This window comes from Megalops cyprinoides, chromosome 12 (genome assembly GCF_013368585.1).
Source record: "Megalops cyprinoides isolate fMegCyp1 chromosome 12, fMegCyp1.pri, whole genome shotgun sequence".
In the NCBI taxonomy this organism is placed as follows: domain Eukaryota; kingdom Metazoa; phylum Chordata; class Actinopteri; order Elopiformes; family Megalopidae; genus Megalops; species Megalops cyprinoides.
In genome coordinates, this window is record NC_050594.1 from 29,456,053 (window position 1) to 29,483,377 (window position 27,325).

Consider the following 27,325-nt stretch of genomic DNA (forward strand, 5'->3'; position numbering starts at 1 on the left):
TTTAAATTATAAAACTAATTTCTTATATATAACAATACTTGCTCAGATGTTTTATCACAATGCTGTGCCAAGTCATCAAACACAATTTGTGCAAGGGTTTGGATGAGTGAGAAAGATACGCAACACTGTGAAATGCAAAAAAGGGAAATCTGAATGTGATGGGCCTTCATTGCAAAACTGAAATGGCACTCTCAGTGCAAAGCATTTTAATCCAGCTCCTGCTCTTTGGTGAACCACCATCAATGTGCATTTCTGTACTGCAAGAAAACAAGCAGCAAGGTAAGGACGCAGCGGGTTTTCTGGGCCGACGCCTTTCAGAGCGACGGTGTCATCTTCAGGCTCAGAGGAGGATCTTGTAGTAATCGTCCTTGTAGCTGTATAATACCACCACTGCCACCCTGCAAAGGCACCACAGATAGCATACATGTCAAATCAGGGCAGTGTTTAAGGCTCATCCTTAATGCCAAATATGTGTTCAATGGCTCATGCTTTAGCACAATGGCACATACATTTTGCCAAAAATAAGTAATATGCATAAATCTGATACCCACCTATCTATGACATGTGAATACTGCACTGTAATAGCACTGTAGTTAATGTAGGGTCTTAGCAATTCTAAGGACCATGTCATGCCTCCTCATAAGCAAGTCGCCTGGTGCACATACTACGAGGGGGTAAATTAGTTGCTCACCAAGCCCTCCACTCAATCTGTCCACAGCACACTTTGTCCTCAACAACTGGCAATACATTTAAACATGTGACATTATTTAAGCCTCTTGAGTGCAATTTTTTTCATTCCTATCACTTACTGCAGGGTTCTTCCAAGTTATTATCTAAGAACTGGGAAAATGGTTCACAGAGGAATAAGCAGGCTGTGGTTAAACTTGATCTGGGCCTGCAGAGTTCTGCAGCTATGAAAAGTATAGGCCCACTGTACCTTAACATGTGATTATGTACATTTTGTGTGTTTCCACTGTGAGTGTTTTCACACTTTCCAAACAATAAATGTGACAATGCCATTCATAAGATGGAGGTGTGAGGTGTTATTCCAAATGCCTCAGGAATCTGTAGAGTGGAGGGCACTGGTTGTGCTGCTGATTGCCATGAACTCCTTTTGAAATGAGGACAAGTCCTTGGCGCAGGGACACCCAGCTGCCCAGGGCCGCACTTGTTTGCTAGGCCTCCCTGTTTACAGGAGTGGCGCAGCCAGGTGCCGCTGACTGTGCAGCCCTGTTTCTGGGGCCTGCGCCCAGCATCCAGCTCCGTCTGAGGTGCGGTAAAAAAAGGAAAAAAAAAAAGCACACACACACACAAATCCCACTCTGAATATCTCCATTGTTGCAGAGTCCAAATAAAGTTAATTGCCTGCAAACATGGTTTCTCAGCAATAATGAGATGCGTGTATGAGAGGTAAATTAAAACCAACTGCTTTCTGGGCCGTCGATGAAGCCTACTTCTGGAACCAAAAGCCAGAAGCCTTTCATTCTGTATTGCGAGCATTATTTTAAAGACAACATGTTAAGCCAGATGCAGCTCTGAAACCCTCTGACCCTCAGCTTTAGCTTTTGAGGCAGAGCCCTGCAACATGATACAATTTACTTAGGGCTTACAGTCGGAGTATTGGCAGCGGAGTCAATCCTCCTCATATTAAATGGGCAATTCAAGTGCAAAGTAAGCAGTGGGATTTGCGTGCCGGTAGGAGTATGAGCTCCCAAAACCCTCACCAAGGCTGGGTGGCACAGGGATGCCAACCTGCCACTCATCTGGCAACAAAGTCCCAGGTTCAGGATCAGATTTCCAAGGGCACAAGTGAAACCCCAGACAGGGCAAACCTCTCCCAGCGCTGAACTGAGGCCTGTTCAAGGCAGCGGTCTGCAGTACAATGTCGGTTCTCAAGACCCTACTTTTTTCCCCAGCACTGAACTGAAGCCTGTTCGAGGCAGCGGTTTTAAGTGCAGCGTCGGTTCAACAGACAGTTTTTTCTTTCCTTTAAGTGGGATTTACACTCTAGGTGAGGGGATGGTCTTTCGGCAGCCGCTGGCTATTAAAGCAGCCCCACTTCAAACAGTGTTTTAATGTGCTCTGCTGTTTGCTTCAGGTTTCATGACTTTTAATAAAATGGGGAGAGACTTGACTTAGGCCCTAAGAACGGGGGGAGGGGGGGGGGGCATGGTGGAGCTTGCTGCCTGTCTGTCCAACAGTGGGGCTTTTCCTGGGCATCCACAATGAAACAGCGCAGCACCTTTGCAGGGACTACAAACCTTTTAACTATTTTGAAGCGGTGGAGCTCATCGCAGATAGACTTCAAGTAGCGCTGCTTTGGCAGGCGTGAGAGCAAGTGCTTCACACTGACGTTGAACTGCTCTTCCTCTCCGTCAAACTGCAGAAAAAGCAAAGAGGGGACCTAAATCTGCCTGGACATTTAACAGAGGAGCCCCACACTGATGAGCTATGCCATTATAAAGATGAACAAAGTTTGTCAAAGTGTCAAAGTTTGTGTACAATGGTGTTCCAACACCTTCAGTAAATGGAAGTTGTACTACAAGAAATGTAGTGCAGTGGTACGACTGCACATCCTGTATATTTTGCCTGTCAGCATCGGGCCTGTAGTCCCTCTTCCCAGAGACGGTAAATGGGTTTAAAGAGTTTCAAGCTTTCACTTGAATGTAATTAGACACATCCTTGCTTGATTTCCTGAGGGCCTGGTCACATATACCCTGCATTTTCATTTATTTTGTCCCATGGAAATGTTTTCTTTGACACTGGCAAAACCACATGTGTGAGGAATGTAACACTATAGGCATTCTATTCTCCTAGCACAAGCGGCTGCTTATAAAAGCTGGCATCAATAACATCTTTCTTTATACTTCACACAAAACAACCACATAACTGACACCAGTTGAAATGAAAACAAGCATTGCTATTTTTGCAGGCACCAAGCTCAGTGCTTTGGAATTCTGTACTTCCTTTCTGATAATATTCTTTAAGTTCAGGGCATTTCTTGCTCAGTGGGCAGTGAACAGGTGATTATCTCTCTGACAGAGGTTCACTCACTAAGTACAGGAAGCTGGGACCTCCATTTCCTCTCTCCCCAGACATGCCACCCCCAGACACAGGATCCTCTCTTCCTGCCAGGCTCCCCTCCCAGAATTCCAGTGAGGTACACTGTATTTGCTTTTGCAAGTTACAATAAACAAAGCTTGCTACAAACCTCCAACGACAGGAAGTTGATGAGGGTTTCCTTCGGCAGGTCAACCTGAAACAGAACAACAGAATAAGGATTGCATAGAATGCTTGACTACAAAGCACAATGGAATTTCTCCTCCCAGAGACCTCAGCGTGGACTAGAGTTTACATTGTAGTTTCCATAGGAAGTTTTCAGTCTGGGCTAATAATGATGGGCACTTGCTTCGGTGGTAAATATTTACTAATATTAGGCCAGCAATCAGTTTTCAGTTAAACACAAACAGCCAATCAAAATACTGGAAACAATTACTTCCGCTCAGGCTGATGGTGGCTCATTTTCTACCATTATTATTATAAGAATTTATTCTGAAAGCATATGCTTCTTACGGTGCCCCTTGTACGAGGAAAAAACACTGTCAACAGAAAAAGGAAAACACCATATAAAATAGCACATTTTCCCATTCAAAGCTGAATAAGCTACACAATGGACATTTCAGATATTTTAGTCTCTAAAAACTGGATTGAATTTTTAAGCCAAATAGTCAAAATCTATTTGTGTATTTATTTTTAAATTCAACCCATTTATGGACAAGTGCTAAATAATGTTTGTTAATACTTGTTTCAACTACAGAACGTATGCTTATTTATAATACGTACGGCTGCATAATATAATGTTTATATTGTTCCAATGTGTGCACCTCAAAAATGAATCACACACACTTTTACACATTCTGCCACTTGTACTCATTTGTGTTTTATCACACACTCCATAATAGTCTGACTCTGTGCATGGATGTCAACAGCCACATCCTGACCCGGTCCCCAGCACATAAGCCCCCGCTGTGAGTGACCCTCGATGTCATGTGTCACTGACATCACAGCAAGGGCCACTCGAGGGAGAAGCGTTCAGACCTTCATATATAAAGATGCATAATGGGATCAGTGCTCTCCGCTATTTATTACGACCTATGCGACTGACACACAAAACCAGAGTCGGAACTCGGGTTCCTTTGATGTATTCTTACAGCAGGGGGATTAAGAAATCAAATGTAGCCATTTGTGCCAGATGCCTTTGTGCTTCATACCAATACAAACGGAGGAAAGCGTAACATAAACATGCAAAAGCGATAAACTCTCGATGTGGACAATCATAAATGTAACTCGACACTGCACAATACGCAACAATATGACATATTTATATTAGATCACCATATTATTGTTGAGATGTAAACCACTTTGATTTATGACTCACACTGATATTTTAGTAAAAGGACGCTGGATGAAAATCAAAAAATAAAAAAACGTTTTATTGTGAAACCAATGTGCCTGGGCCACATGTCGCATAAAGCACTGCAGGATACCCCTCAGCTCTGTGGTCCGTAAAGCTGCTGGCTCCATACAACTAGGTATTTCAGGGTCTAATAAACCACTAAAGCCCAAATGAACTTCATTTCCCAGATTTAGGACAGTTTCAAATATGGCTGTTTCAGACATGATGGGAGAGATGAGGTAAGTGAAAGGAACAGGTACAGGAGTGAGATACAGCCACCCTCTCTGAATATCATTGAGGTGCAGGTATCATGCTGTATAAATGATGTTGACCTTTCTTCAGTCTTTTAGCAATCCAAAGGAGTTCAGAATTCCCATCACTTTCAACTCAATGTTACATTGCATATCCACAAAGCATGTCTCTTGCTTAGTATCATTAGCTAACTAATTTTCTAACTCTTTCCTATGTTGGCAAATATATTTCAGTGTGTCCGGGTAAGAAGATATTCTCATGGAGCAGCATCATGATTCAGATGGCCTTTCAATTCTGTGGAATGGGAACTCAGTATGTAGTTCAGACGGGTTTCTGTTCTTATCGTATGGTTAAGACAATCCTACCATTCGTACAGTACAAGATCCCATTCTGATGTCTAGGTAGCTAGCTAGTGAACCCGTAAACAACACTACAAAGTCAGAATTTGCTAGCTGGCTAGCTAAATAACGTGCTGTCAGATGTACTTTCCTTGCGTTTTCGCCACACTCCTGCATACATGTTTAGTCGTGGTGCCAGTACAAATGTGCATTGCACATTATCCAGTACACTTTCCTTTCAATTATACGAAACCACTGTCTCGGACAGACCTAACATAATGGTGACTGGACAGCATCTGCCATCAAGAAATTATGCCAATCCTATGAAAGTGTAAAATATTTCTGGTTGATGAATGGAACAGATGGAATAATCAATGCAGCTATGGTCTGATGTCTATTTTCCCAGTGAGAGGAGTGAGCACGAACTGTGAGCTATGCCGTAACTGATACACATGTCTGCTTGCCCCCGGACACCCAATTTTTAGGTGCTATTTATCACAGGGCAAAACTGGCTCTTGGCTGGACATTTTTAGACAGGAATATATCTCCCAAAACATTTCCCACATAACTTTTGTGGCCCCACCTGGAAGCCTCAATGGAAAACTAGCAATGTTCCAGTATTAATGATGAGCATGTTTGTTATGTTTCTGCAGTTAATGGCCACACTGAACCACGGCACCCCCCCCCAAACACACAATAAAAAAAAAACATGGGAGAAAGCATCAAAACTACACAGCTACACATCTAATGGGGAATGTAGTCTGAGCATGTGGTGATCAGTAAATAATGCAGTATATGGGTTATTCTGCAAATTCCTTGTTCTCAAATCACAATCGAACCACAATCTAAATATGTAAGTAATTTAGATCCAAATGACAGTCTCCTTCTGTTCTCTGTTTATCGTTCTACAGCAACTGGAATCACTCTTTAGCGATTTAACTCCCAGAGGGAGAGCAACTTCCCACTGCACTATAGGCTGCCAGTAAAACCTGGAAAAAAAAAGAACTCGTGCTTACGAAATCAACTCATTTCATTATTCTATGACTTAACAGATATTATCTGAGTGAACACGTGCGGGCAAAACAAATCACTTACAGCTAAAACTTCAATATCGTTGCTCTTGTTCTGCAGATTGCTACCAAGATTCTGCAGTCTGGTTTGTATCTGTGAAAAGAAAAGGAGAGGAGTAATTACACACGTAATCAGGACAAAAGTCTGGGGAAAATAAAAGGCTTTAAGGCTGTTTTCATCTCCACAAACCATGGAGTATAAGTTATACACTGTGGATGAGGCAGCATGTGTGTTTTGAGGAAGGCAAATGAGTGAGGCTTAACCTGGCTCACACAATACCTCCACAAAAGAGCCCTGATGGGAAGGGCATGCTACAGTACCCGTGAAATGGCCATCCTTCTTGGGTGAACTATGCCGAGTCATGCGCTCTACAGTGCTAGTGCATAGGAAGTCCCCCGCTCCCCCCACCCACCGCCCTGGCTCACCTGTGTCTCATAGCGCCGCCTGGTGCTAGCGGACACCTTCTCCGGTGTGATGAGGTTCACATTCATGTTCATCACCGCGTTGCTGCCATGTGGGTCACATGACCCTGCCAAACAAAAAAACAACACGCTCCCCTCTCAGCCAGGACTGCAGGGCCCCAACATCTTACACGCTATGCTAAAGGCTCATGGGAATCGCTTCTGTGAAACATTTCCTGTTGCTTCTATATTACTCAAACCACCACTATACACAGTGTGCTGCATTAAGCTAACATAATTGCCAAGGCAAGTGTGAAATTCTACACAATTATTGCTCAATGTTATTATTCCTCTAATATCAATTAAATATATTTCTACCATCTGTGGACTGTTAAACAGAAACAAATGAAAGGCAGGCCAGACCATGGGAAGCTAGCGATTAGCACCCTTTATGGCAAGAACTTCAAGGAGAAAAAAAAGAAGAAAACGGTATAGACAGCTCTCGGCCAATACTTCCAGCCGAATTCTTCCAACTGTGATAATGCCTCAAGTAGAGTTTTCCACAAGGAAAGAAGTATTTTAATGAGCCCAGGTCATCAGAGTGTGGGGTCACACTGCTACACACTGAGGCTCCTACCTGTAAGGACAGATCTGACCAGAAGGAACTGGGTTTCAATCCAGGCAGACACATATTTCAGCAAGCCAGATAGCATGCAAAACGTAACATCTGGAGGCCACTAGTTATGGGTGTCAGCTAGGCAGAAAATAATTTACTTGCGTTTCGTGCCGGACATGTCCCACAAAAGTACAGAATATGGGGCCGTTCACAGCACTCCGATAAACAAGACTAGACTCAGCAAGTCTGCGATATCTTAAATAACAGAGAACACCAGTCAACCCTCCCACAGTCCCAGCTGAGGGACAGGCCATGTTCAACATGAGGCCACTGCTCTGCTGTGGAGCTGCTCGTTTTACTGCACCTGAGGTAAGCAGAAGTGATCCCTTGGGATTCTGAAGTGAAACGCTCTCAGATATCTCCCTGTTAAGAGTGAAAACAGAGAAAAGAGCAAAGGCAAATTGAGTTGGTCCCTGGGGCACTGTGTACAGTATGAGTGCCTGTGTGCTGGGAGCAAACACAGATAGCACCACGCACCTGCTGTTCCTCTCGTCAAACAATTTGGTCCGACATTTTTGGACAATGTGATCCACCAGATCCGATTCTGGAATCCGCTTCTCCGTCTGACGGTCCTTCTCAAAAGACTTGACCTAAGGGGGAAAAATGGAATGACAGTTTCTTCAGCAACCTTTTTGTAGAATAGATACATTTGAAAATGGCCCCGGGGAAAGAATACTTTCTCTGCACCTTACTCTCTTATAGAATCCTTGGTGCCTTTCACACAATTCCATTCCACATTCCTAGTCAATGTGCTGCTAACAGTTTTCTTCCATGTCCCATAATACTGCTGTTTGCCAAACAAGTCTGTTAGATCATGCTACTTTCTCACAGGGAAGGGGCTGTCAGTGTCACTATGCAAAAAACACAGAGAGCATCCAGTGCTTTTTCACAAATAATGGCAAAATACCATGTTGACCAATTCAACGCATTTCACACTGCGTTGATTCTCAGAGAGAATTTTACCAGTTGTACAAATGAAGCCAATCCGCACTACATGATTCACACCATCGGGGCTGCAAAGAGGATGCCAAGGCATGAACTATTTGAAAATAAGTGCACAATTAACTGTAGAAATTTTTCACAACAGAGACGAAGGCCAACGGGTCTGTCTGTTGGCTGTTTCAGGTTTTTTACAGGTTTATTAACTGTTCAGTCTGTAGCTGGAGGTAGCAGCTCTCACCTTGATGTAGTTTCCCTCTTTGTCAGAGACCAGCGCAACACAGTTGATGCCGGCTTGCCTGCAGTGCTCCAGCACCGTTTCCTGGGACTGGAGACAAGAACAGCAGCATGGTGAATGTGGATTTCCCAACCAGACAGAATCTCACAGTCCTCCTCTATCCCCTAGCCTGCTTAGAAGGCAAATACAAGGCTACTTGCTACCCAGTACGGAAAGGGCTGTGCGGTTTCAGTTTGGCCTACTTTGACATGACACATATTTACAGCTCAGCCTCAAGGTCTTGCTAACCCATGACAGGATCACCTTTCTGCGCCACAGTCTAGTCACACGTCATCCTCCTCTGCCAATAAGCATGGGGAAACGTCAAGAAGATAAGCTGACAGTGCATAAAATCTAAGCATGGCATTGCCAGAGCCAAATGTTAACAGTGTGAGCCTTCCCAGACGGTGGGGTCCTGACACATGACATCAGTGGGGCTGACAAGTATTCCTCCTCTCTCTACAAACTATTCTTTAGGTATCCCAGTTTGGGACAGAAACCTCTCTCCACTGCCTGGGGCCTGTCATCTGCTGGGAGGTGGAGGGACTCGTTAGTTTGAGTAATGAGACAATCAGGGCAAACAGGCATTTTGTGTTCATGCCAGAAGGAGCCCCAAAGCCATAACCCTGTGATGCTTAAATACTCATGAACCATTGCGGAATTCAACCACAAACCTCAAATGCTCCTGCTATTCAGACATAACTCAAGCTTTAATTAATAACGACTGAATGAATGAGCTGAATGAGCTGTTCCGTTGCCCAATAACAGCCTTATTTTTCCTCTGAAAAGGCACATAGGTTACATAGGTGCTACATAGGATTGGAACCTGCAACCGTCACCCTCACAAAGCCAGCACCCAGAGGGCCTCTGCACTGCAAGGTCCTATAAACTGACTGCAGGTTGAGTGTGGGACAGGGGAGTGTGTGTGCTTCACAAGCTGGGACTAGAGGAACAGGCCCCCATTCTCTCAGCCTCTCCAGCTTGATTAAAGCGGGCCTCATCTAACAGGCCAAACTCCAGAGGCAGTTTACCCACCGACGCAGCCGGAAATTTGCCCCTTTTTTTTCCTCCTGTCGGGAGCAGGAAGCTCTACAGTGGACTTCATTTTTATCGCTGTTTATCAGCGCTCTCGCACAAACCGAAACCGGGTGCCACATTCGGCTACATCGGCAGAATTTAATAAAAGCAAGAAAACTCCTGCATTTCACACAGAGATCAGTGTAAGTGATGTGGTCAGACGGGGGGGAAACAGCCAGCACAAAGATAGCACTGTGCTGGGGTGTTTAGGCTGGAAAATGAGAGCCGAGCTGGAGGAACAGTTCTGCAGTTGTACCATAAATTCCAGCGGGACGGCACGGAGCTGCCGTGTCCAAGCCCTGCTCTGAAAAGGCGCGGGCCCGCCTCGAGCTTTCACAGGACAGGTATTTCGCTCACCCGTGTCGGCCAGTTTCGGGGTTGATTTATCCTAATCAAATAGTGGGCACTCCAGAGAGGAACTGGCCATATATATATATATCACGGTAGTTCTCCCATAATGCCCTTCGGCCTACCATTTACGGCTGCTCCGTGGGCCTGCATCCAGGGCTCCTGCGCCCACACGAGCACCTGAACACGGAGCAGCTTTGCACCACATGCAGCGGAGGGAGCCACATATGGAAAAGGTTGGCCATATTTGGACAGTAAAAGCAAAAAGACTGGAACCATCTCTAGAATCTGAACTGCCAATTACTGAGGGGTTGGACTGAGAGTATGAAAGTACTGCATGTGCAAGGTGTTAAACAATAGGTGCGGGGGTGGGGGTGAGCAGGGGGTGCCAGATCCTTAAAAAACATTCATTTGGGCTTCCTGACCACTGCTCACAGTCTAACTGCATTAGCGGCACTGTGAGGCTGGGTAGCTTGTTAGCAACACAGCGCTAAAAGACCTCGTTACGTCAGGGCCGAGCTGTGTCTTTCCAATTGAGGGGAGATGTAACCTGAAACAAGCCCAGCTCTCCCCCTTTGTTGTTCTGAGCCACTGGGGAATGGAGTTGGGCAATCTGAGGAGCCAAAGCCTGAGTCAGTGAGACAGAGAGGAGAGAGGGCGAGATAGCGAGCAGGCGAAGGAAAGAAGAGCGCGTGAGCCAACAAGGGGAAGAAAGCGAGGGACAGAAGGAGACTGAGAGAACGACAGGGGAGCATGTGAGACTGAGGGAGGAAGAGGGAGAGAGGAGGGAGGCAGGGGAGAGAGGGGGAGAGGGAATGAATGAGAGTGACAGAAAGGGAGAGAGAGAGAGAGAGAGAGAGAGAGAGGGGGAGGCCTGTGTAAGGAAAGCTGGGGGCTGAGAGCTGTGCCAGGCTGTGGGAGAGAGAGCAGCAGTGACGCACAGACCCTCGGCTGTGACCGGGCCGTAACATAAACATGAAGAATGTGACAGAGGTATGGCACCTGGAGGAAAGAGCCAGACAATTACACCGCTGCAACGAGACACGGGGAAAAAAGCGCTTAACATGAAAAGAAAACAGAGTGAAAAGGCAGCTGGAAATTCAGAAAAATCACACATTGGGCAGTAAAAGTACCAGACATGCTCAAATGGCACTTACTCACATAATTAGTTAATGGATTCCCATGAAAAACTCACAAGTTACTGGTAACAATCTCTATATCACAGTGAAATAATCTCTTTTACAACATGTGAACAATTACTACAACATATCCCGAATCATATCTCACTATGCACAGCATCCCACATAAAAAAGTATATTTTTCTGGAGCTTCACAATTGTAAGGTCTACTAAGAAGTGAAAAAAGCTACTAGCTGTGCAAAAACAACTTTCCCATCAACTGAAATATTGTCGCCCTCTGTGGGCAGAAAGCTGTTAATGCACTGCTCTAATAAGGAGCTCTGACCTGTGAAACATCGTGGACAATGTCTGCGCAAAGCCCGGCGCTCCAAAGCTTCTGGATGACATTGATGGCTCTGTTCAACGAGGCCTGGCCTACTGGGACCACCAGCACGTCACAGCTGCTCACCAAGGGCTGGGGACCAAGGACAATCACATCAGTCACACACAGCTGGTGCTACCGCTAAAATCTTCTACAGAAATCACTCAACTGCACTTACTTGACATGCAAGTTATGTAAAAGCATTTTATATAAGCACATAATGAAGCATTTTATTGACCGACAGCTCTGATTAATGTCATGATCCCCACCTTTTGAGACAGTTTCGTTTTGACTCAACTGATACTGGCTAGTGAGAGGACAAGCACAGTAAAACAGTAATGGTGATGGGTACCCACCGGTTCCTCCATGTTGGCCAGGACAGCGCAGACCTTGTCCAGAGCCAAACTGGCACCCACCGCCGAGGGGACCGGCCCCGAGGACTTCGGACCTCGGAACTCTAGGATCTAAAGAGCGTGCGTCAGTGTCACGTTTGCCTATGCCTCGTTGTTATGGCCGGATATGACGCTGCTATTACGAGGAACGCTTGCTTTTCGCTTACCAGGTGGTCGTACCGTCCTCCAGCTGCTAAGACATCAGGCATGGTGCGGCGGCGGCGCTTGACAAAGGCCACAAACTGGAAAAAGATCCCGCTGTGGTGCTGCACTTTATATACCAGGCCTAGGTTCACCACCACCTGCACGACAGACACATACACACACACACACACACACACACACACAAACACAAACACACACACCACAACATACAAGACCACACAACCACTTCATTATCACACTTCGTCTAACATCACTAGAAATAGTGCATTGTGCATCACATCTCGTCCTTGATAAACATAGATTAACTGTGAATTAACTGCTCTCTGTATACAGCAGGCAGTCTTCCTCTCCAGGTACAGGAGATAATCCGGAGGGGGCTGGTCTACAGGAGGACAGTGCTAGTGGGAAGGCACACCTTCCCACTAGACGGTGGAGGGTAGTTTAACAAGTCCCCGTGCCAGTGAGAGCATGACTGCTGTAAAATAAGTGGTTTTTAGCGGAGCGCTTCCAGAAAAGCACACCTGTAGCCTGATGCCCAGCTTCTTCAGCAGGCTGGTGAGCTCCTCCAGGTCCTTCACCCCCTGCTTGGCCAGCTGGGTGACTGCAGTCTTTTGCTTGGTCAGGGAGTTGATGAGGGGGGTCAGCTCGCGCAGATCGCCCTTCTGCTCGATGTACTTATACAGCGTCTGCAGCTGGGGTGAGAGGAGCCGCGGTCACACGCCAGCACACCCCCGCCGAGGCCCGCCCACCGCGGCCAGAGGAATACTCACGCTGTTGGGGGACAGGGACAGGTTGCAGAACTTGGCTTCCACCTCTCGCCTTGTCAGCTTCTCGCCCTGGGGGACAGAGCCAGAGAGGGGACGACCTGTGTTAACAGCACACATGCAGTTCCACACCCCACGATGATGAGAAAATAACGGCTTTCCCCATCAGCAAACTGAGGAAAGATTGGGCGGGTCAAAGGAATAAGGTTTCTATATTTAACAGAGTTCAGGGTGACAGATTCTCTGGGGTAAGGGTGTAGGATGAGGAAGCGCTGGTCACCAAAAGTTTTAATGAAGTATAACGGATTTTCTTCACTAAAGATGGGAAGACACGCTTGAGCTTTCCTCCACAGCTGGTCTCCACCGTCTAAATCCATCATTTTGCTCGGGAAACTGAAAGTGCCACACCTGGCGCATAACGACTAAGCGCTATGCACAGTCGGCATGGAAACAGCACGGGCGTGCAGCCCCTCACCATGGCGTCACACAGGATGTTGGAGGCGTGGCTGAGCTTGTCCTCAGGGATGCCGCTGTGCAGCAGGACGGCCTTCAGCAGGCTGGTGTGGTTCAGGTAAATGCTGTAGTTCCTCTCCTGTGGACGCCAAAGATGAAGCTTCAGCGCAAACACTACAACATAACGCAATGTCAGCCCTGATCTCACACTACAGTGTGAAAAGAGTCGAAGTGAGTCAGAGAGGCTGGGCAGAAAGTCACTGAATAATGGTCAGCGCTGCTCTGCCAGTGGTCAAACATTCAGGAACACATTCAAGCAAAATGACTTGAGTTCTGAAACCCTTTTAGAAGACAACGTTATTAATGGAGTGATCACAGTAAAAGCACCGGGCCTTATGGTGCAGCAGCCGTGTCGACCTCGCATAGGGATGCGGAAATCTGACCTGGAGACGAGGCATTACCTGGAGCGCGCTGAACTCCTGGACGATCTCAGAGATGGTGTAGATGGCCTCTGCATCAGGGAGCAAGCTACTGGTGACAGGGGTGACGATGTCGAAGGCACATTCCAGCAGCTCTTTGGGGTGGGCGCGGTCTAGCCTCCTGGGGCGGTACACCCGCTCGATGCTGTACCTGCTCGGGAACCCGGAGAAACGGCGCACGGTTAGGGGGAACAGTGGCGTTACGCTGACGGAAAACTGAGCGACGTGCACTTCACAATATTTACCGTTTTAGATTGGAAATGTTATTCCTTGCCACAAATCTTGCGAAACCCAGCTGCAAGTGAAGACAGAGGAATGAGTCAAAGCCAATCAACACAAAGTTCAGGCTGAATGAGCAGAGGGCAGGAATTCAGGATTATGACAAATCGCATAAAGGAAACATTTGCGCTCTCAGATGTTTCCTGGGGCAGACGTACTGCGACTTCCTGTTTCCTTACCCGCAGGTCATAGGGCAGGGTGACCAGCATGCCACTGTGGTCCATGAAGCAGGCGAGCTCGGAGCCTTCGTACAGCTTCCTGTTCCTAGGCATGAGGAGGGGAGTCTGGAGCCTCACCGCTCCTGAGACAATGGAGAGAGAGGCTCGTTACATCCCAAACACACACACACACACTCACACATGCACACACAAACATGCGCTCACACACATGCACTCACACGCACACACAGACAGACAGACACACACACACACACACACACACACACACACACACACACACACTCCCACAATTTCGTTGTACCCCCACCGTGCAATGACAATAAAGTCTATTCTGATTCTGACTCACACACACTCACACGCTCACACACGCACTCAGGCATGCACTCACGCACACTCTTGAGAATAAGAGAGACACTGATCCAAGTAAATAACAACATGCTTCAGTTAGAAAAAAAAAAAACAAACCATAGTAGTGCTTACCATGTTTTTTAAAGATCCTGGTTATTGTTTCATAAACGTTCTGTTGTAACCTGGCGTTATTGGCATTAAAACTTCCCTGAAAGAAAAAGACACTACTTAATTGATTAAAACCACAAAACAACTGACTGCATTGCAAACTGTTGATGCCCTGTCACTTTTCAGTGACAGGGCATCAACTTGACCATGAGAGACCAAGACATCGTCACTGAAATTCACAGCTCTACAGTGACACCTACAGGTGGAGATCTGAAGGTATTCTTCTAGTGTGTACCATTCGCTTACTTCATATTGATAGTCCTGACGGTGACCTATTCTCACGTAAAGTACTCTGTCTCCAATACGTTACACCAAAAGGTGGCACCACACAGGACCGCACACAGGCCTGGCAACACAGCGTAGCGGCTCGTACCTTGTGCAGGTCTATGTCGTAGGTGTAGTCTATGGCAGGGGAGATGCTCTGGGAGAAGAGCTGGCCGACCATGGTGCGGTAGGCCTTGCCGTTCACGTTGGCCATGGTGTGCTGCAGGACCTCGTGCAGCTCCGACTCCGCCATCTGGGGAGGGGGCAGCAGCTCGCTCTTCAGCAGCTCCACAGCCGTGGGCCGCAGGGCCGGGTCGTGGTTCAGCAGCCAGGTGATCACCTTCCTCTGCAGTACAAAAACACAGATTCGGATATAGCAAATTGTGCAAGGAAACACAGCAGGCATTTTGCTCCGTCCACATCCCTTGCTGAGATATATGTCATGGAAAAAGATTTTAAAAGTTGCAACTGGCCTTGTTACTCTTTTGTTGTCTTGTAAAAATAAGTATAAGTTTCGCTGTACAATGGATAAGTTAAAAAAGCCCTTTTTGGCCATATTATGGCCATATGTTCGATGCTTACTTGTGTTTGTGTGATATAATACACGTCTGCATTAAATTAGGATTACCTGTGTTCCACTTTCGTACTCCACAAAGTCTTCAGGGAATTCAATGGCCTCCTGGAAGACAAAACAACGGAATGACACCGTGTTTAGCATTGTTCTAGTTATGGCTCAGCTAACAGGCTCAGCTAACAGGCTCAGCTAACTCGGGCTGGCGGAGGTGAAGAGCCTGACCGTTCGCAGCTTGCTCAGCACAGAGATCCGCTCGGACGCGGTGGTCATGGGCCGGTAGGACATCTCAAACAGGATGATCCCCAGGCTGAACAGGTCCACTTTCTGAGGGAGGAACCGGAACAGGAGGACACACAGTGTGTGACACGTACAGCAGGAGGCCAAAACACAAAGCCAAACTGGTTCAAACAACCATTCCAACACATGTATTACTTTGCAGGACAGTTTCCATATTTGGTGTTGTTAAGTTTCCTGCATAAAAATACCTAACTGATTTTAATGCTGAAAACATAAAGAAACAGTGATGGATGAGTCTATATTCTGGGCTATATCCAGTATCCACAGAAGGGAGAAAAGATTCATACACAAAATGTTTCTAAATAAAACTGCTGCCTGCGATAGGGCTGGGCTGGCGACTTACACAGACTGCTCCACAAAATACTGGCATTGTTGCATGAATCCGCTTTACCTGATTATAGGTGGCTTTGGTGTTTCCTTGTACCTCTGGACTGACGTATAAGGCAGTGCCAACCATGCCGGTCATGTTGTCTGTGTGGAGAAGAAAAGCCAGATATGAAACACAGCAGAGAAGCGAAATCTATGCCCAGTTTCTATTGCAACCTCTGCTCTTAATTAGCCCCAGCATTACCATTCCTTATTTTCACATTTCCTGTAAATGACACATTGCATCTTAAAAGACTTCACACCCTTGATATAGATATGCGAAACGTGACTCCCAGGCCGAGACAGGGTCCCAAAAAACCTCTGTGCCTACAGTTATTCAGGCTGGAAAATGAAACTGCCACACGGACAAAAAAGCCATATGTTTCAGCTTACTGCATAAAGCATCGCACACCACACCATCTTGCAATGGACCGCAGGTCCTTAGTTTGAGTCCTTGTTTTGTAGAGTTCAGTAATGCAATAAACACATGAGACAGGCCTTTATTTCCTTTCAACAAAAACAAATTGTGCCTATCCAAAACCTTACCCAGTTCACAAGTGGAAAAAAGAGCCTTTTACAGATAACTTGGTATTAGAAGTCTAAAGGAAGGGTGACAGCCAATGTTTTTCTGAGAGCCTTGCTGACAAAACACTTTGGATTAAGAGGTGCGAAAGCCTGGCCTATCTGAGGCAACATGGCATATAAAAAGCAGGCCACATCCAAATCGCAGCAAGCCAACCAGAGCCTCCAGGTTGGACAACAAATTAGGGAAGAATAAGAAAGACTTTGGCTTCTGATTACCTGTGGGATCTGGTTTAGGTATCAGAGCCGAGCCGCCTTCCTCAGGCTCCAGCTTGCCTGCTGCCTATCAAAGAGATGAGAGGAACACCTTTACATCTTCACTTTAACAACGTGGCAACTTGTCTCATTCGACTTCCATTCAGAAAGACACACGTTTATGCTGTGCAGTAAATGTATACCACATTAGCAGGATGGTCGGTGGCCAGGCCGAAGTCTCCGATTTTCACATGGTCCTGAGAGTCCAAGAAGATGTTGACAGGCTTCAGGTCGCGGTGAATCATTCCCTGTTGGAGAGGAAATTGATAAAAGCAGAAAAAAAGAAATCATCGCTGGGAGCTAATTGGAACCATGACTCTGAACGTGCTGCACACTCCATTGTTGATGCTGTGTGCCATTATAGCGTGTCTGCTCATTCCGCTAGCGAACACTTCCATCAGGAACACATCAGGGACGAACTCTGGAGGCAAAACGAGAGGAAACTCATCCATCTAACGTAGCTCAAACACACTTCAGGAGCGGAGGAGAGTGCACTGGCTCACAGGCACGGGATTTGATTTCCCACGCCAACGGATTTGGACTTGGTGAAGAGTCAACAGCGACGTGTAAAGCAAAAAAGCAGATAAGCAGGGTCTCTCACGCACACATCTATCACGCATCTAGACACGGACACAAACATTCCCGCTCTCATAAACACGCGCACACTCGTCCGCACGTGCTCTCGTACACGCACGCACGTTTACACGTTTCTCTCATCTGTGAGCCGTGTGTACATCTGCATTTTCAAACGCGCGTGCGCTCAAGCGTGCATGCTCACACACACACACACACACACACACACACACACACTCACTCATACATACACAGGCATGTATACATGCTCTCTTACACGAGCATGAAGCATGAAGTACGGCCACAGTGATTGCTTTCATATGCCTTCTCTATTTATGTATCAGAGTTCCCAAAACACACTTATTTGGCTGGGGAAAGCTTTGATTGAAGAAGACACTATTCAATATAGAGGTTCAAGGACACAGAAAATTGGAACAGTAAGGTTTTTAAAGAGTATAATCTAATGCTTTGTGTTATTCGGCATGACAGCAGCAATTTTCCCAGGACTTGGAACGCCGCCCTTCTTCCCAGTCTCATGACTGTCCTGCACTCTCTCCCTGCTAGTTGAACATGACACGGGACCCCTCTCTGTCTCCTCTGCCGTGTTCCAGCTCGCAGGTTTCCTCTGCGACACCTGGTGGCCCACGGCAGATTACACGCGCAGAGACGCTTTAACCTGTTGATTAATTTCGCAGTTTTCGGCATGAGCGTTTCCCGGAGAGCGCAGACCTGCTCATGAATGTAGGCCAGCCCATCCAGGATTTCTCTGAACAGCCTCCAGAGCCGGCTCCGGTCCTGGTGCAGGCCCTTGTCGATCGTGTCTCTTAAAGTGCTCTTTTCACAGTATTCCATCTGCAGGGGGGGAAACAATGAGCAGCAGGAAAGAGGTTAGAGCCACAATGGAGCACATGACCAGACCCTATCAGTGAGACTGCTGCTCTGTGGGTGAACTGAGGCTCACCTGTATGTACAGGTGATGCGCTACCATGAGCGGCTTCTCCGAGTCGGTGCTCTCTGTGGTGTCTGCCCCCTTCCTCTTGCTTTGCTCCACCTTGAGAGGGAACACACATTTCGCTGAGGGGGCTTGATTACAGACAGAGATGCCATGAGGAGGCGGCCAGCCGAAATACAGACCTGGGATAGGCTGTCTCGGCTCCCATCCTCATTGTCAAATATGATGTCACTCTCTGAATCACTTTTAGGTGGGCTGGAAAAGACATGCCACAGACATAACAAATCATACAAGTGTAAAGGTCAGCAAGTCCGAACATCAGAAAAAATTGTTACATACACAAACCTACTATGTAAAAACCAAAAATCTCAAAGTAATGAACCTATTAAAACATATCTAATGAAATACAAACAATATGCAAAATACAACTTCTCCTTTAATACTGTAGATAAATCCACACCTTAACTGGTAACATACTAGTATAACTAGTAACACACAGACCCATAACTTATCTAAACTTATGACTTACCCATCCTTATCCCAACAATTAATAATTACGCAATGAATAATTTTAACTTACTGAAAAAGCTTTCCTAGTAAAACCGGTAACACGAAAGAACCTCATAACAAAGGAAGCAACCAGAAACAGAACAGCAGTAATGCAAATTACAGCTATTCAAAAATCCACAGCTTACTCCAATGATTTAAACATTCAAGTGAATGTGCACCAAACCCAGCGTGCGCTTTGGTCCCAAGGGCACGGCACTCACAGAAAGGATGCACAGAAGACGTCCTCCTCCTCTTCGTCATCCTCATCATCGCTGGACTCCGGGTCGGCGCCGCTGCACTTGGCGCTGGACGACCTCTCGATGGAGGTGCTCCACTCCACCGAGCTGGCGAGGGTGGGCGGGGGCGCGTCGTCCTCCACGTTGTCTGGCAGGCCCAGCTCGTTGAACGGGCGTGACGGGGGCCGGGGGGGCTTGTCTGAGGAGCTGGCAGGCGCCGAGCTGTCGCTGCTCACCAACCCCGCGGACGGCGTTTCGTGCCGCTCGATCCAGGCGTTGTAGTAGCGCACGATGTTTTCGTGGTTCAGCCGCGACAGAAGCGTCACCTCGCCCTTGATGCGGCGGAACTGCCGGCTGGCCGGGTTCACCTGGATCCGCTTCACGGCGTAGTAACAGCCATCCAGGTTGTTCTGGACCTGAAGCATTGGGGGGGGGGGGGGGTCAACCCGGAAAAAGTTAGAGACTGAGACAGTCTTTTTTTAAAAAGAGATGAAGCTGAAAATCTGCAGAGAGCATTTTTAATGCTGACCCTTTAAGAGACCTTAACTGAAGTGCCTCACCTTGATGACGGCTCCAAAAGCCCCTTTCCCCAGCAGCTGCAGCTCCTCAAACTCACTGTAGTAGCGGGAGAACTGCTTCGGGATGTGGGAACTGAAGGGAGTGTTGAGGATGTGGCCGCGGGGAATGACAGTGGAGGCGAAGTCATCACCCATGTCTGTGACAAGATGGCAAAGGATGCACTTAACAAAGCCGTACTCTACAAATGAAAGGCTGGAGATATCTGACACTGCAGGTATGAGCGTGTGTGTGTGTATGTGTGTGTATGTGTGTGTGTGTACATGAGGCAGAGGGGTGGGATTGGTGGGGAGGGCAATATACCAGTGTGCGTTCATGACTTTATAAGACAATGCATTCCTTTTTCTTAAATTACTCATGCAATATGAAAAGCATACGGTTAAACCTGGAGAACAAACACAACCAGCTGGGGAAGGCAGAGGGTAATCATTAACAATGCAGCAGAGGGAGTGACCACGTGAGAGGGGGGCGGGGTCCCCACCATCTGGACTATCATCCTGGCACTGGGGCGGGGTCCTGGGGGGTGGGGGGTTCAGGAAGGGGTGGCCCAGGAGCTGCTGCGTGTTCCAGCGGTCAGCGTCATTCAGGCACACACACCTGCAGGCACACAGACCAACACCGCACGCTGAACATGGAAACTTCCAAAGCACTCCGCTTATTTATAGAGCTGGACATTCATCTGGGACATTCCTGGCACGGCGCATGGGTGGCCATCACCCCCTAATCCCCCACGGGTCCCACAGCACATTGTAAAGCTGAAAGCTGGCACAAAAACACAACCGTGCGGATACAGGGCACTGCCCTGCCACTCTTTGTTGGGGAACAAAGTCAAACAGCGTATGTTCCCAGTCCTGAAAGGCTGCAAACAGTATTTAGTTTTAGTGGAAAATCCCCTGTCTGGCTTCCTTTGCTGGCAAGGTAAGCTTAGCTGGCAAGGTAAGTTTAGCTTGTTCCAAAGTCTACAAAGACATGCTAAACAAAACATGTGAAAGAAATGTAAGAGTTTGCTGCAATTGTGCATTACACCACCGGAAAACCCATTTCAGGATGACAAATAAGCACTGCGATTCAGGATGTGGACAATTCAGAAGCGAGCCCTCTGGAGCTGAAAGGCCCAGGAACTGAGGCTGGGTGCTGCTACCTGCGGAGGAAGTCCTGGAAGTCGACGGGCAGGCTGCTGGGCACAGCCACCGGGTACTCCCTGACCTCGCAGCCCTGGCTGAGGGCCAGCAGCAGCAGGCCGAGGCTCCACACGTCGCCCTTCTTCCCAGTCTTGCTGGGCAGGGCGTCCTCGGCGAAGCGCACGTGCGCCTGCTCGAAGACGTCCTCCTTGCAGATGTCGGTCAGCCGCTTGGACAGGCTGTAGTCGGTGAGGCGCACGGCGCCCTCAGCGTCCAGCAGCACGCTGGAGGCCGACAGCTGCTTGTGGACCACCGAGTTGGCGTGCAGGTAGTCGAGGGCGGAGAGCAGCTGGGTGGCGTGCTGCCGCAGGCGGTCCAGGGGCACGGGCGTGCCGCGGGACAGGCTCTGGGACAGGCTGCAGCCCGCCACGTGCTCCACCAGCAGGTCCACCACCAGGCAGTCCTCCTGCTCGCGGTGGCTCAGTGCTGTGTAGTGCACCAGGTGGGGGTGGTCTAGCTTCAGCAGCGAATGCAGCTCACTCTCCGCTCCCTGGATCTGGGGGGGGGGGGGGGGTAAGCCATCAGCAGAACGTGCAGGTGCACCCAACACTGAGGAACAACTCATTTAGAGACACACTCTGATGATCCCCGCCCTTTATAAAACTATAAACCTCCTTTTATAAATAAGGAGTGCATTGCTTCAGCGTGGACACAAAATAACAAAGAATAACTGGGCGGGAAAGCGGCTAATTATTTTTTTTTGCCAGAAATTAAAATTGCCATACAATCTTAAGCATAACCATTCTGAAAGCACTATCACACAAGATTCTCTTGCAAACGAATTTTAATCATTTCAACCAACCAACAGCTGAATAGCACCGGCTCCGTACTCACCTGCTTTTTACACTTCTCGATTTTCTCCTTTTCCTGAGTGGTGAAGAACTTGCCCATCTTCTTGTTCCAGCGGAGAATCCACTCATACACCACAGCAAAGTCCCCCGTGTTGGCCTCAAACCCATAATACACGCTGCGGCCCAGCTTTTCATTTGTACCTGTCAGAAAACCGCACAGCATTCTCAAACACTTACAATTGTCCGACATTTACCTTCATTTATAACCAATGAATAACATTTCATCAGTTTTGCAACAATCCCCTTTACACTACCTCCACAACGTTATTACGCCTAGAAAAAAGACATATCTATAATACTACTAGCTGCTTATAAAAAAGCTACAACGACCCATCATATAGGCCGATGTGCTCAGTCTCCTTAAATATTGTTGTAATTTAAACTGGTTTAACATACAATGAAATCTGGTGTCTCAGCAAAGCTCATCTACACTTCTAGAAGAGTTTCTGTCTACAGCCAACCATTTGGTACATGCATAACAGTCTCCACTGTGCTTGTGTTGGGAGAGTGACTACGTTTACATGTTTTCCAAAACTGTAGCTGTTCTGGCTAATCTGAATCATAGCTAAGTGGCTAATGTTTACTCTTAATCCTGCATTCACTGAGTTTTAACTCACTAGTCAGAGCCAAGAAACACCATATACTGTCTAAGGAAACAACACAACTTATTAACCAAGGATTCAGCACAACTCATAATATTAAAAAATACATGAAGTATATATACATATATACTTCACATATTTAATCCCACATTTACACCTAAAAAAAACGGCTCACTGTAGCGGAAAACAGGACTTTTCAGACAGGACTTACCTATGCATTTGCCTCTGTGTACAGTAATATCTCCCAGAGAGCTGCTGCTAAAGTGTAATACTTCTAGGGGCCGGGGGCTGTCATCACTGCTGAAGGAGTGATATGTATCCCGCCTAGTAATAAATAAACAACATCGTTTATAACTAAAGCACACCACCGAAAGAGTACTGCTATCTGAATGGAGTTTAAGGACAGTGTGACAGGCCCCTGCCTGTGGCGGCTGCTGGAATTGGTCCGTCTACGATTGTTGCCCCCTCTCTTTGGTTCGGTGGCTTCTGAGGCTGGTCCGCTGGAGTAGGAGGTTCCCAACACAGGGCTCTCGGACGTAGGCTGGAATGCGCTCTCCAACCGCTCCTGTTCGGTTACAGAGGTTTACAGTCATCCAGCCACCCTGATCACTGCCAAAATGGCTCCTGTACGCATTTAACAAGGTGTTCCAGGGAACCTAACATGTACTTCTTTGCTGCTTGTAGGTTTCATGCAAATATGTAGCTCTGAGAGTATTTAACATGGTTTAAATGTGATACAAAACATACACCACTGACACAAATGGTGCCAAAACAGTTGCCACATACTCCTCTAAACATATCATAATACTGAGTACCCGACTGCTCACAAAGTATGGTAACACCAACAAAAAAATCACAAAACTGCAACTACAATGCAGACAGGCACCTGCTTGGCCATTTCTTTCCTCTTCCTCTCCTCCCGCTTCTCCTCCTCTCTTCTTTGGATCTCAGCTAGGATCTCATTTTGCTGAAGAGACAAAGGAGGCGCAGGGTTAGCATGGATGAGAAGCAGGCCGGACCGCACACAGACCAGCGCTCAGACAGGAGGGGAGGGGAGGTGGGAGGGCAGACAGAGGGTCTCACCATCTGCTCCTCCTGCCGGCGCTGCTGGTCGATCCTCTGCTGCTCCTCCTGGGCCAGCTTCTCTTGCTGCCGCCGCTGGTTCTTCAGCATCTCCTCGTGGAAGGAGCGCGACGGAGGCACGTTGAGCTCACTCAGGAAGCCCTGCACGTAGTCAGCCAGCTCGTAGATCATCACCTGGGGGAACGGAGGGAGGGGAGGGAGCTCAGTGGACCGGAGCACACTGACATGCTGTGCAAAGGTGGGCCTCAGCCACGGTGCCAGGGTCATTCAGAAGTCAGTATTTTTTTTTTATGGGGAGTGATATCATTCAAAGTCTAAACTGCATGTGATCACATCATTCAAAGTCTAAACTGGAAGCAAACTGACGGACAATGGCTAAGCACAGCACAGATGCTTGTGATCAGTCCAGGCAGTGGACTGCACATTTTGTGCCTTAGACGTTTGTATCTGAGACCAAAGGAATACAGGTCTGAATATTATTTGAGCAATCTGGTCCTCCTAGATGATTCGGCTGTAAACATCTGTCGTGTTTGGAATATCTTTCGTTTAAATGGGTGTTTGCAACGCATGCAGCACACGAAGAGCCCGACTGAATAATTGCTCTGTGGAAGTCATTTCAAGTTCACAGGAGAGTCTTGAGGAGGGCCCCTCTGTAAGAGCTCCGAGTTCGTGCATCGGCCGCTGTCTTGGCTCACCTCACCGCACCGATCTGCTGCCAGCTTGGTGAGCTCTGTCTGGAGGCTGTGGAGACTGTCATTGGAGAGACCTTTCGCATTCTTCAGCTCAAACTCTGGAGGCCTGCATCACAAATTGGAAACTCATTATTAAGGTCATCATTACTGTTCATCAGATAACAGGTTTGGAAGTCAAGAACAAAACATCATAAACCTTTAGCACAAGCAGAGGGTAAATTATGTGCAGAGAAAAATGGCAATTAAGATCTACACTGTGAAGATAATAATGATGATAATAATGAACACAGGGCTCAAAAGAAATCCTCTTATTTCAGAATTACCAGATCTGGGTCAATTATGAATTTAAAAATGTTCAAATGTCAAATCAGTGATGTGCTTGACAATAAATTCCTACAGTATTGGAAAATATCTGGAAATATTTCATATAATATACTTTTTACAAGTATTTCACATGTAGTTCGTTCCAAAGGTAATGTTCTTTATGCAAAATAAGAAATATTACTTCTATTTATGAAAAGCATAATATCAGTACTTTCTACACATAGTCCTATAATAGTTACATGTTTGCAAAGAAAACACATCTGGATTTTTGAAAGACTGTGTGCATTAGTTGCAATTAGCATTGTATGAAAGCTATATGTAAAAAAAGTGACTTATTTTGATCAAACACTGAAACTAACTTTGAAACACTGAAAATTGAATTGGCATGCACCTCAAACACACGTAATAAAGATTATGTAATTACTTTTGTAATTTCAATGTATATCTAATATATGTAATTCCAAATACAAATGGTGACCCAGGCCTGAAATTTATGTATGTTGACATCATATTCTGAAGGCTTAGAAGAGGACTATGACATATCTGTGCTCAGAGCTATTCACAGTTCTCTGGTTTTGCATGTCAATAAATTGGAACTTTAGTGGCAAACTTGCACACGTCTTTTTTCGGGCTTTCTAGATCATTGAAAAGATGGATACACATTTGTGACTTGCAGACAACACACAATTGTACAGCTGCACCTGCTGCATAACTACAGTACAATTAAATGTCACATAATACTGGATAGATCCAAGCAAACCTGTGCCCAAATGGGTTTTATGAATCCAACGACACAGTGTACATAGGCTGGTCAAAGAGACTCAAAGCATGTCAATTTCAACTAGGGAAAAAGGAATCGGGAAAAAGGAATCAGGAAAAGGACTTCTTCCCACTCGCACAAGGTTTCAGTTCATCAGATATGACACTCACACATCAGGGTATGTCGGTGGGCATTTGACCTGCAAGTCCACCTTTACATAGCTCTCTTGTCCGTTGCTCAGCCCCTTCGGTCGCAGGCAAAGGTACACTTCTGGTGGTCTTTTAACCTGGAGGAAAAAACCTGAAACTGCGGAATCTCTCCACGCCACAATACCCTCATTATTTATGATATATCTCACTGGTTCCAGATTTATGTTTGCGAATGACTTCCAGCTATTTCACGACTAATTGATGTATTGTGGTCTTGATATGGATGAAATGATATGGCAATAGCTAGCTGTCAAAACACGCAAAACAATGGCCAGGCACTAATCAATGGCCGCCAGGTGGACATAAACGCTTGCTTTACGTGTGACATGACTTGACAAGAGCGTGATCCAGAGTATGAATCTGTGGTGGTAACAGACGACACATACTAATTTGAGAAATACATGCATGTTCCCGATAAACGAGATTATCGTCATGTGTTACCGTCTTCAGATGCAGAACTGGAATTCACCAGCGAGATGCGGAAACAACAGATGCTATAAGCCAGACAGTCAGCTAGCTAACACCTGCAACGGTTTTGTACCTTCCATGGTTGTTTTTTCCGAATATCCTCAAAATCATCCCCGAAGATAGATGCAAGCGCTTCAAGTTCATTTTCCTGTTGAACAGCGTAGTCGTCCAGCTCATCCGCAGCGCTTTGGAAAGAACTCATTCTGTTGCAACATACATAACGTTATTGCTTGCGCACGCCCCTTTCCTCTTTAAAGACGCCAGCGTTAAAATGCGTTACTTACTATATGCAGTAACGCTTAAGTATTGTTAATTGCTCCATCGCGATAGCATACGTATCTTATATGTATGTGCGTGTAGCCACCGCAAACGAAAACTTTTTAGCAAAACTTCGCAGCTATCACAACACGCATCCACAGTGCTGATGAAAATGCTGGCGCGTGGCAGTCGTCATGTCGTCGCACATTTAACGTCATCACGTATTCGCCATGGTCGCCGGAGTACGTGGTCTGAAGCGGCGTGGTGGCTGTGTCTGTGTGGCGGAATGCGAACGCGTAGCAACGGCATATTTGCGTATACTTCTGTCTTCTTCGTTTGTAGCCATGAAATTAATGTACACGATGAACAAAAATCTTCTCACGACAGAACTGGTATTATGAAAACAGACGTGTGATATTCCTTCACTGGTGACGTGCATTATATATTATTGTAATTTTCGCTAATTCTCATCAAGATGGTCTCTTTTGATAATGATAGTGTCATAATTTTAAATGAAGAAAACGACACAAATCGTTATTTCATTGACTTATGCCAAGTGTTTGGGAACAGTAATAATTTGTACTAACTTGTAAAATACAGTGAAAAAATAACTAACTTATCTGAATCATATTTGACAGCTCCATTATTTCGACAAAGCATTCCTCAGATAACAAGCTCTTGTCAGGCTAATTATAGCAGTGTTGATCATGGTTTCCAAGCTACAGGTAGCTATCAGTATTAAGCCTAGCCACATCCACCCAGCATCCAGTCTTCACACATTTTCTTGTGTTGAGATGTAAAACATTTTAAAGCATTCTTTCATCTGTACCCATTTTTGTTGAACAAATGTTATGTATGATTAAAGTTTCCGTTACATTACTGTACAAGAACAGGTACAAAGTGATTGAATATGCTCTGTCTTTTTTGGAATCTATGAAAAGGCCTTTATTGTTCTCTCCAATGTTATATATAGACAGATTGGCATGCTGTGTTGATCTTGGTCTGAAACAGGGGCAAGTTTGGGATGGCAAACAAACAAGAAGTACTGAATGTGAGAAGGCATTAGCAGGCAACAGCTGCAACAACGAGAGATGGTAGGGAGGAAGACCAG

The 27,325-nt window shown here is 46.5% G+C and overlaps 1 protein-coding gene across 1 annotated transcript; it reads right to left on the reverse strand.

Annotated features, from left to right (window-relative positions):
* eif2ak4 (eukaryotic translation initiation factor 2 alpha kinase 4) lies at nt 1-26,384 on the reverse strand. Its single transcript, XM_036542772.1, has 39 exons — nt 26,030-26,384; nt 25,450-25,565; nt 24,199-24,301; nt 23,504-23,677; nt 23,307-23,387; nt 22,843-22,985; nt 22,632-22,744; nt 21,802-21,959; nt 20,928-21,463; nt 20,268-20,383; nt 19,771-19,925; nt 19,196-19,626; nt 18,608-18,680; nt 18,435-18,524; nt 18,203-18,325; nt 17,044-17,148; nt 16,865-16,928; nt 16,089-16,168; nt 15,623-15,724; nt 15,455-15,505; nt 14,936-15,172; nt 14,527-14,602; nt 14,047-14,168; nt 13,834-13,883; nt 13,571-13,739; nt 13,132-13,248; nt 12,663-12,728; nt 12,414-12,584; nt 11,895-12,029; nt 11,692-11,799; nt 11,300-11,428; nt 8,375-8,461; nt 7,672-7,784; nt 7,499-7,557; nt 6,543-6,646; nt 6,142-6,210; nt 3,212-3,256; nt 2,262-2,380; nt 1-398 (listed from the first exon to the last, which is right to left on the reverse strand). Exons 1-39 carry the CDS (start codon nt 26,156-26,158, stop codon nt 341-343), a joined length of 4,977 nt encoding a protein of 1,658 aa, XP_036398665.1. The 5' UTR covers nt 26,159-26,384; the 3' UTR covers nt 1-340.
* Nucleotides 26,385-27,325: the final 941 nt, after the last annotated feature.